The following is a 9,652-nucleotide window of genomic DNA, read 5'->3' as shown; positions in this document are numbered from 1 at the left end:
CAGTACCCTGGATCTAGACGCGTATCGGCGTATACACAGGAGTATACAAAGACTCCCGCACACGCAGTCGATTTCTTTCCTTGTCACGGTTTCCTCGACCACACGTCGAATCGACCGATCCGTCGATAGAGATGCGTCGTATACGGTGGTGTTACCGTCTCAACCTCTCGGACAACGACGCCGATGCCGACGCCGACGCGACGGACGACGGTTACAATTTAAACACGTACGTACACGTATGCAGTACGTGCGTACATGTCGTCACCAGGGGCGCGCGCGTGGCCTGGAAAAAAGTAGGCTGGCAGAATTGCTCGGTTATCTGCAGGCGTGTGCTTGGCTGCTCGATCATCTCTGGATGGATGGATGTGTGTATGGTCGTGATCGACCGTCGACCCTTGGTCTGGCTTTCTCGACCGATCTCGCTTTCACGGTGGGTTGTGGGTGGCCCTCGTTTCCGGCCGTTGGATGGATCGGGGACCCCCGGTGGTCCACACGTGCGCTTGTTGCGCGCACGCATGATTGCAACGTGACCCGCGCACGCACGTACTTCCTTCGTTTTAAAATATAAGACCTTTTAAAAATTTCACAAAAAACTACATACGAAGCAAAATGAAAGAATCTATATTCTAAAATATGTCTATGTACATTCGTATGTAGTTTGTAGTACAATCTTTAAAAGGTCTTATATTTAGGAACGGAGGGAATACGTACCAACCAATCTTCCTGCGGCCTTGTTCGGTTAATCCCTATCAGGAGGGGATTGAAGAGGATTGGAGGGAATTTAGGTAAAATTTGACTTGTACGGGATTTAATCCCTGTCAATCCCCTCCAAACCCCTTCAAATATAAAGGAACCGAACAAGGCCTGCAGGATACGCTCTTGCTTGCGTTACTCACGTGCATGCACAGTAAACGTAAGAACGGGCATGAAAGGAGAAAATTTTGTTTTTGCCACTCCAAAATTTGCTAATTTTCCGAATACCATTCTAAAATGACATTTCATTTTTGCCTTATGACAATTATCATGATCGTCACTCAAGGAAAAAGCAAAATAATTTTATTTTACTTTTGTCACTCTTAGCTTTTGACAATTATCACAGTTGCCACTCTAAAAGTTTTGTTTTTGCCATGAAAATGGCAATTATGATAATTGTTGAGAACTAAGAGTGACAAAAGTAAAATGTCAAAATTTAAAGTGGCATAAGAAAAATTGACAAAATCTAGAATGACAAAAACAAAAATTTCCGATATAAAAGTGGACGGGAGGAACGGCCTACGGAGCCTGTTTACCGTTGCATATAATATAATCTGTGAGTTGTTTTCGTAACTAGCACAGCAGCAACGTATAACAAGACGAATGGGTTCTGTTGGGTTGACAAGGGCTTGAGCTTCAGTAATAATAACAAGATGGAAGAAAAGTGTCTCCCAACTTGTTGATGCCGCTGTTGTTGTGTTTGAACTAGTGGTAGTTGCATGGGGGACCAAAGCAGATGCAGCCACCCTGAATTAGGGGAAGCAAGAGGGGGAAGGAGCCGGAGAGGACCAGGACCATCGCCTAGCTATAGCCACCACAGCCCATGCATGGCCCATGGCCGTAGGGGGGGCTCCGGCCTCCTGAGAGGCTGAGCGAGGCGAGGAGCAAAGGAACAAGTATCCGTCCCCATCCATCAAATTGCGAAAGATCGACGACGACCTCCGCCCCTTCCCTCCCTTTGTTTTCACACAAGAGAAAATAAATCAAATTTAGGCTGGTCCCGTCCCGTCCCCGGTCCTGGCTAAGCTTGTCTAGTGGGGTGGGCATGCGGCAGCGGCGGCAACGGGCAATGGCAATGGCATAGTGCTCTGCGGTAGCAGGCAGCAGTGTACTGGGCTGCCCTGACTGGCACTGTAGCGGCGTCTCGAATCTCGATCGATCGCGCACTGGCTGGGCTGGGCTGGGCTGGCTCCGTTGTCTCGTTGCCCATCCTCTTCTTCTTCCCGTGTGGTGTCACTGGCGCTGGCGCCTCCCACCCCTGATGCGAAATCAGATGGCGCGGCAGGGGAGTTGCAGCTGATGCCTGCCTGCGGAGGTGGTGGGTGGTGGTCTCGCGCTGCTGCTGCTGCTGCGTTTGGATGGACGCGTCTCGTCTCCTTTTAATGCCGCACGCGCCGCGCCGCGCCGTGCTGCCACCACGAGGAGGAAGCAAGGGCCACCGTCCCGCGACACGCAGGCCAGAACCGCCGGGCGGGAAAAGTCGCCGCGCGGCCGGCGGGCCGGGGCCGCCTGATCCGCCAAAAGAGCCGCGGCTCTTCTCAAGCAAAACAAACAGAATCTTGTACTATAGCTAACTGGAGTGGCACACAGCGAAATTTTTGCTCGAGTTTGCTAGTAGATTTTACTCCTATATGGGAGTATTTTTTTTCTTTGTTTACATTGCAGTGCTCGAGTCCGACAACAACAAAAACTCACCTAAATTTCACAAGGCCGTTGAAGCAATAGAACGGCAAAAGCACGGCCGACAGCAGCAACGTATATGTAGAGTTCTCCTCTGCAGGCCAGCTACGCATATCATGTATACAAAAGTTAAACAACGACGAGTACGCTACAGCATTCATGATGGGTTGCTCGACGGATTGATGGCACTATTTCCCTTCACTCGCCCAGCACAAAGTTTTTTTCTGTTTATCAGGTCCCAGATAAAAGCTCAAAGGGCAACTGATGGCACCAGCAGCCCAAGCAATGGCCTCCATGATTAAAAGGGAGGGAGAATGCGTTGCAGCTGCTGCATGCAGAGCAGTTCATCCATCCACTGGCCCAATCTCTTCACTCATCAGTGTTCGATCAACTCAAAGGCTTTTCTCCAAATAAAGTACATGGAAATTGGGTCCCTGACACTCCATACACATGGTACATAGATATGACAGACACGCCATGCTACAGTCCTTAAGGTTCCAACAGCAACAAGCAGGAGCAGAACGTCTGTGACCGCTAACAAGCAATACAACACAACCTCAAAGGGTTTTACTCGAACCAATGGAATGGAAGTAGCTAGATGGAGATGCGGCAACTGCAGAGGATGTAACCACTTTCTTAGTCGCTGCGGGCGGGAGAAGCGTCGGGGGACCTGGAGCGGGATCCAGGGGGCGACCCTGAGGATGGCCTGGCCACCCTCTGCAGTGAAGGGGATCCATCACTGTCAGCCAGTGGCGACCTCCTGTAGACATGAACCATTGATTAATCTACAGGGCATTTTACAACAGGTATAATATGGTCTCCCAGAAGTGCTGTCGAAATACATATAATGTTGTATACAGCAAAGAATAGTCTGGTTTAACGAGGACAACAAATGCACTAGGAACTGCAACCATTCATTTCTTGATTTTCTTCACTAGAACAGCAACAGAATTAGCTTTCAGTGCATACGAGCACGTTAACAAAACAAATTGGATTGCAAAAACAACAGCTCTACAAAAGAGATACTCCCTTCATTTTTATATACAAGGCCACTAACTCAGATTACAGGTACCAAGGTAAAATTTAATGCCTGGCTTTGTAAACCAGCTTTTCTTTTTGTTTGCTGGGATCATTAACACACCACATGCATGCAAGAAAGGAATAGGAAACTGATTGGACTGTCATTATGTTTACATGCATGCAAGTATTAAACGGGTTGCTAATACAAGGAAACATCATTAATCTTCTCTCGATTACTGTTGGTGGCCTTGTATAGATGCAAAATGTACTTTCATAGTGGCCTTGTAAAAGTAAATGGAGAGATAATGGTTATCTTTTAATCCAATTCATCGAATAAGATTTACAATGGCAAGCTAACATTTTCAATGTACGAACAAGCAGCAGGAATTTGATGCTGGTGCTTAGCTCTATACAATTCTGTAATGCAAATGCAATTAAGGCAGAGGTGTGTAGTTATCAATCAAACACAACTTACTTCTCATAACCATTATCAGCATCACGCTGGCCGCCATCTCTACCAGGGGGGGAGTAGGATCTCCTTTTGTCCTCTTCATGTTCTTTCGGATGACGCACAGGAGATTTCGAGCGATGAGACTCCCTTCCCCGTGGGGAAGCAGAGTAGTCATCCCGCCGTCTTGGAGCAGGAGAGTATGACCTTTTTTGCCCAAGCACAACATTGAACAATAAGATTCAAGAATCAAAAATCAAAACTTTAAGAGTGTTGTATGCCAAGCAGAACTGCTGAAAATCATTATTGCCCTACCTTGACCGAGCGCGACCACCGCCACGAGGGCGGGGAGAGGCGGAGCGTGAACGGGAACGAGACCTCCCTGTACAAAATATGAGTAGCTATTACTAAATTGGTACTGTGGCAAGCAAAATTTGCAATGATTTTGGAATGCTACAACATAAAATGTATGTTCAGGACTACTGCAGGTTTCGCACCTTCAAAGTTCTGAAATATAAACAACTTAGATGTGATGGGGTCTTATACAATCTTCACTTCAGACATTAACAGGAGCAGTAATCGATCCAAAAGTTCGTGAGTGGGAGGGTGTGCCTCTTATGTAAATTATATAGTCACTCCGCCGATTCAGATTAAGCCTCTATGTAACTGATTTCTCTTCAGAAGGAACTCAATATTGGTATTGGTATTCCACAACTGATGTCTCTTAGTGAGTGGGAGGGTGTGCACATATGTTAATTAATTACTCCCTCTGTAAACAAATATAAGACGTTGTAGATCACTAAAGTAGTGATCTAAAAAACGCCTTATATTTGCTTACAGAGGGAGTACCATATAGGTGCTCCGCTGATTCAGATTAAGCCTCTATATAACTGATATCTCTTCAGAAGGCACTCAATATTGGTATTCCATAACTGTGCTAGTTTACCATGAAAGATGCAAATAGATAAGGAATCCCGTGCCATGTTCATTAGTTATACACAAAGGAGAGTAAGGGGATCAACTAGTTCCAATATCAGCTACATTAGAACAACTAATGTATTTTTTGCCGCAAGAGGGGAATTAGCCATAGTGAGCACTTGGATATAAAATAGGTACTCCCTCCATCCATATATATAGGGCCTAATACATTTTTCAAGACAGCCTTTGACTATTGATAAGACTAATAGTATATGAAATGTATAATATGAAAATTATATCATTGAAAGCTCCTTTCACGTACGAATTTGAAGATATGCTTTGTGTAACTTGCATGTCATATATTATTGCTCTAACATATGGTCAAAGTTAGCCTCGAAAAACTCATTAGGCCCTGTATATATGGATAGAGGGAGTATTTGGTCTTAATGGTTCTATTTCAATCTACTAACAAAATCAAAACTGAGGTCAACTTCAACCTAAACGATCAGCAATTCTCAGCACTTATGCTGTCAAAAAACATGTACAAGATTCCATAGTTTTATACTCCCTCCGTTCCTAAATATAAGTCTTTCTAGAGATTTCATTAGGTGACTACATACAAAATGAAATGAGTGAATCTACACTCTAAAATATGTCTATATACATCCCTATGTAGTACCCTAGTGAAATCTCTAAAAAGACTTATATTTAGGAACGGAGGGAGTATTTGCAAATTTGAGAGAGATACGATATTACCATAATGAGAGGAACGGCGCCCTTCATGACCTCTAGAATAACCACTGCAAAAGCCATTTCAATTGAGCACGAGGGAATACAAAGCAAATCTTCACACAAAAATGGGAATACATACCTGACTCTAGTTCTAGTGCGCATATCCTCTGGCCTCTTCCGTGACTCAGCAGCAAGCACAACAGTTATCTCACGGCCAAAAAATACCTGGCGATTCATGTGATATTGGGCCTCAGAGGCGTCATAAGGGTCAACAAACTCCACAAACGCAAACCCTCGTGGCTCCCTGTACATGCCAATTTCATTAAACAAAGTAGGGCATAGAAAATGGATGAAACATCAAATAAATAAGTGTTGTGTGTATGAAGCACTCATATATAGTGTGTGCCTGTTATGTTACCATGGCGGTTAAAAAATTATGTGTCCACTCTTGGCGAAGCACAGTCAACAACTTACTAACATTTCCGTCAAAAGGGAAGCAAGTGCTGCAAAAAGTAGCGACAGGTCCAGGCTCTAGCATCCAGGTTTCTTGTATAACAACTACATACGGCGGTTCTCGTAAAGAACATCTTCATAGAAGCATTTGCTTCACTTCCCCCATATGAAAAGTAGTGATAGTACTTGAAATCAACTTCGCCGAATTTTATCTTCTCATGGACCACACACAGTACAAGTCTTTTATCTTCTCTCCGTGAAATTAATTTTCTCAATCAATCAAATCTTTGTCTTCGTAGAAGAATGTCTTGATTCGGACAAGACTCTATCTTGCCAGGCAAATGAATTGCAGGAATATTAAAAAAGCATTCTTCAAGAAATCAAGGGCTTGTATTTACTTCAAACCAATACAACCCTGGGAATCATTTCAGAAAAAAATCATACATGGCAAGGATGAATGAGTAGGAGAAAGTACACTAAACATTTCCAAGTTATTACATCAAGTATTCTAGTGAAAGGAATAAACCAGTGATGTACATCAGCAGACTAAAAATGATTAGACCATTTTCATGGAGCTTAAATGCACGAAGGTGGTTGCAGAGGTCGACACCTCTCTTGAGCTGGAAAACGTTTGAAAGTTACCTTAATGAAACAGGTCTTATGCATATGGTTTAATTAATAACTTTAGAAAAGTTTCAAAGTTCATGCTGTGTGTGTTCGAACTTGGTGCATTTCCCATAGTTAACAGCAAAACAGCCGAAGTAGTTTGGCAACTGCTAACCAATTTGACTTAAGAAAACTTACCCGCTGTAATAATCCTTCGGAAGGTAAACATCCCTAACAGGACCAAACCTTTCAAAAGGAACACGGAGATCCTCCGCTCTGCCAGAGTTGAGGGAACCGCGTTAAAGAAGTCAAGAAATTGTAAACTGAAGAACTGTTTGTTGAGTCGGGAAAAAACAGACAAGGGGCATCCATGTCAAAGCCTATGCACCTGGCGCTTAGTGGGATGTTGCGGACCAAGAGACTTCCAGAACCCTGCTCCTTTCGTCCTCCATATCCACCCCTCCTAGGGGGACTTCTTCCTCTGCCACCATATCCCCTCCTTGGGGGGCTGCGGTGCGGGGGGCTGCCACCATATCCCCTCCTTGGGGGACTACGATGTGCAGGGCTACCGCCATAACCCCTCCTCGGGGGACTACGGTGTGGGGGGCTGTACCTCCTCATGGTACTGTCTGTAATCAATAATTCAATATTACATACAATGTATAGGAAATGTCCAGGACATGCAGACAGATGGAACCAAATTAAAAAAAAAACTAGTGGATTTATCAACAAGTATGGTTTATCAAAACAATAGTGTTTACTGCCAACAGAAATTTTGGATAAGAAAACCTGTAAAATCTGCTATTTTGGATTTCCTAAACCTTGCCACAGACAAGAGAAAATGTTCAATGAACATATCATTGGGTTAATGCAAGCACAACCATGTACTGTGTGACATAGCAAGTAACAAAATAATTCCACAATCAAAATTTGCATAATCCAACACTGAATCCATCTTGACAGGCTCTGCACAGTTCATTGGATAAACCTGAAAGCTACAAAGACCCCACCGAAGGTTCACATACACGACATCAAAATGCTACTCACCAGACATAGGACGATGCAATTTGTCAAGAATACCAATTACAGCATACGCACATCACCATTCTCAAAACAATCTATCTGAAGATATAACTACGCCATTGGGCTAAACGATTCACGGGTTGACATAAAGCATGGGTGTCTGCAGCCACAAGATTGGCATGCCAAAGGCAGCAGTTTTGACGCCAAAAGCACCAAGGCGCCGTAGCGCACCAGATTTCGAACCGCCATCTCAGGTAAAAGGAAGCTCAAGATTGGCACGGTGGCGTGGCTGGAGAGAAACATCCAAGTGCTAGGCAACCATTTGCGAAGCCCACGCGGATCTACACGCCCGTCGAAGACTTAGGGTTCGCGGAGGAAAGACCACGCAAGCGGCCGAGCAAACATGCACACACGAATACGCTCGCAAGCAAGCTGAGACGGGGAAGGGGGGCGAGAGGGAGGGAGGGAGGGAGGGAGGGAGAGTTACTGCGCGTGGTCCGGGGAGCGCCCGGGGAGGTCCGCCGCCGCGGGGGTGCGAAGGGGAATGGGGAAACCGAAATGAGGGCAGAGATAGGTCGATGCTGGTGGGGAAGGCGCGATAGAGAGATAGATGGCTGGCCGGGTTATATGGGCCTTTTAGAATTTGGGCCTGTGGTCGTTCACTCCATTTGTTTCAAAAAAAAAAAAGTACTCGGAGCAAAAGTTGTTCCGATATGAAATGTACTCGGAGCAACATGCCGATTTTAGAAGCAATCTGGAGCAAGAATGGAGCGGCATCCAAAATGCACAGTCCATGGAGGCTATGAGCAACAAACTGGCTGACATATCTTTTTCCTTGACCCAATGAAGCAATGCAACTACAGGCAATGTGAGTCGCGAGATTACAAAAATGAAACGAGAACTAGCCTCTTTACGGAATGACCCCTTGAGGATATCTCCTACATGTGGGGAGTCAAAATTGATAGATCACCTTATGGAGCTCTATCACATGAAGGAAACTTTGCATCGACAACGTTCGGGGGTAGCTTGGCTCAAAGATGGTGATAAAAACACCAAGTATTTGCAGAGACGCGCCAGTATGCGCAGGCAAAAAAAAACATGATCAAAAGTCTGACTCGGAAGGATGGGACTGTCACGCATGACCACGGTGAGATGGCATCTCTTACGAACGAATACTATAAAAATCTTTCTGGAGCTGAAGGGACGTCAGGAATGAACGTGGTGCTCGATAGTGTGCCTAATAAGGTAACAGAAGAGATGAATAATATGTTGAATGCTAAGTTTTCAGATGAGGAAATAAAGACAATCCTTTTTCATATGTTTCCCACAAAGCATCGGGTCCGAATGGCTACCGTGCACACTTTTTCAGAGGCATTGGGATATTTGTGGCAACGAGGTAACTAATATTGTGCTTCGGATCCTACGTGGGGAAGTGAGTGTGGATTTTTACCTACTAATAAAGCAATTAGTGCTTTTGTCGTTCGTCATTAATATTATCCTCAAAGTTGACATAAATTACCCACTGTGCCATCCATAAGTAAAGAAAACGCTTTGATTTTTCTTTCCAAAAGTCGCGGTGTAGTCCTTTATTTCATGGGTTGTTGCTATAGCAGCACCAATGGACTAGAGATGTAGTGGCTGAGGCCTATCACTTCTAGCTAGGAGAGCAGGGTTCGATCTCCATCTTGCACATTCTTTTACTTTTCCTTTTCTCACACAACGCCTTCCCCTATGTGTGTACCTTCATGAGCCGGGCTGGCCCATCTGTTGATCTAGACTCCGTTGTCTTTTTTAATTTTATTTTTCTTGTCTTATTCTGTTCTTTTCCTTCTTTGTATTAATTCGGGTTTTCTAAATTTCAAATATGGTGAGTTTTAAAGAAACGTTCGAGAAATTATAAAATGCATGAGAATTTGATTTTTTAAGGAAATTATAAAAGTTTCATGGATTCAAAATATATTGGTGTATTTGTAAAACTGTTTGCAAATTACAAAACAAAATCACAATTTGAAAAATAAA

General features: G+C 44.2%; 1 protein-coding gene across 2 annotated transcripts; it reads right to left on the bottom strand.

Moving 5' to 3' along the window:
* Positions 1–2,815: 2,815 nt before the first annotated feature.
* LOC123400214 (serine/arginine-rich SC35-like splicing factor SCL30) lies at positions 2,816–8,248 on the bottom strand. 2 transcript variants are annotated; one of them, XM_045094642.1, is made up of 8 exons: positions 8,121–8,248; positions 6,999–7,239; positions 6,809–6,886; positions 5,691–5,855; positions 5,576–5,619; positions 4,217–4,283; positions 3,929–4,108; positions 2,816–3,193 (listed from the first exon to the last, which is right to left on the bottom strand). In XM_045094642.1, exons 2-8 carry the CDS (start codon positions 7,229–7,231, stop codon positions 3,070–3,072), a joined length of 891 nt encoding a protein of 296 aa, XP_044950577.1. In that variant the 5' UTR covers positions 7,232–7,239; positions 8,121–8,248; the 3' UTR covers positions 2,816–3,069. The 2 variants fall into 2 exon arrangements, with proteins under 2 accessions (XP_044950577.1, XP_044950576.1); XM_045094641.1 differs by having other exon boundaries at positions 5,576–5,855; positions 8,121–8,246.
* Between the last annotated feature and the right edge of the window lie 1,404 nt (positions 8,249–9,652).

Source organism: Hordeum vulgare, chromosome 5H, assembly GCF_904849725.1.
Source record: "Hordeum vulgare subsp. vulgare chromosome 5H, MorexV3_pseudomolecules_assembly, whole genome shotgun sequence".
Classification (NCBI taxonomy): Eukaryota; Viridiplantae; Streptophyta; class Magnoliopsida; order Poales; family Poaceae; genus Hordeum; species Hordeum vulgare.
This window is presented reverse-complemented; position numbering and strand designations above follow the sequence as displayed.

Excerpts from the sequence above, each read along its gene's own strand:
- LOC123400214 (XM_045094641.1), bottom strand. The coding sequence starts at position 7,231 with ATGAGGAGGTACAGCCCCCCACACCGTAGTCCCCCGAGGAGGGGTTAT. Across the intron at positions 4,109-4,216 it reads GGTGGTCGCGCTCGGTCAAG|GTCATACTCTCCTGCTCCAA; the intron begins GTAGGGCAATAA and ends TGGGCAAAAAAG. Across the intron at positions 3,194-3,928 it reads GCTGATAATGGTTATGAGAA|GAGGTCGCCACTGGCTGACA; the intron begins GTAAGTTGTGTT and ends TCATGTCTACAG.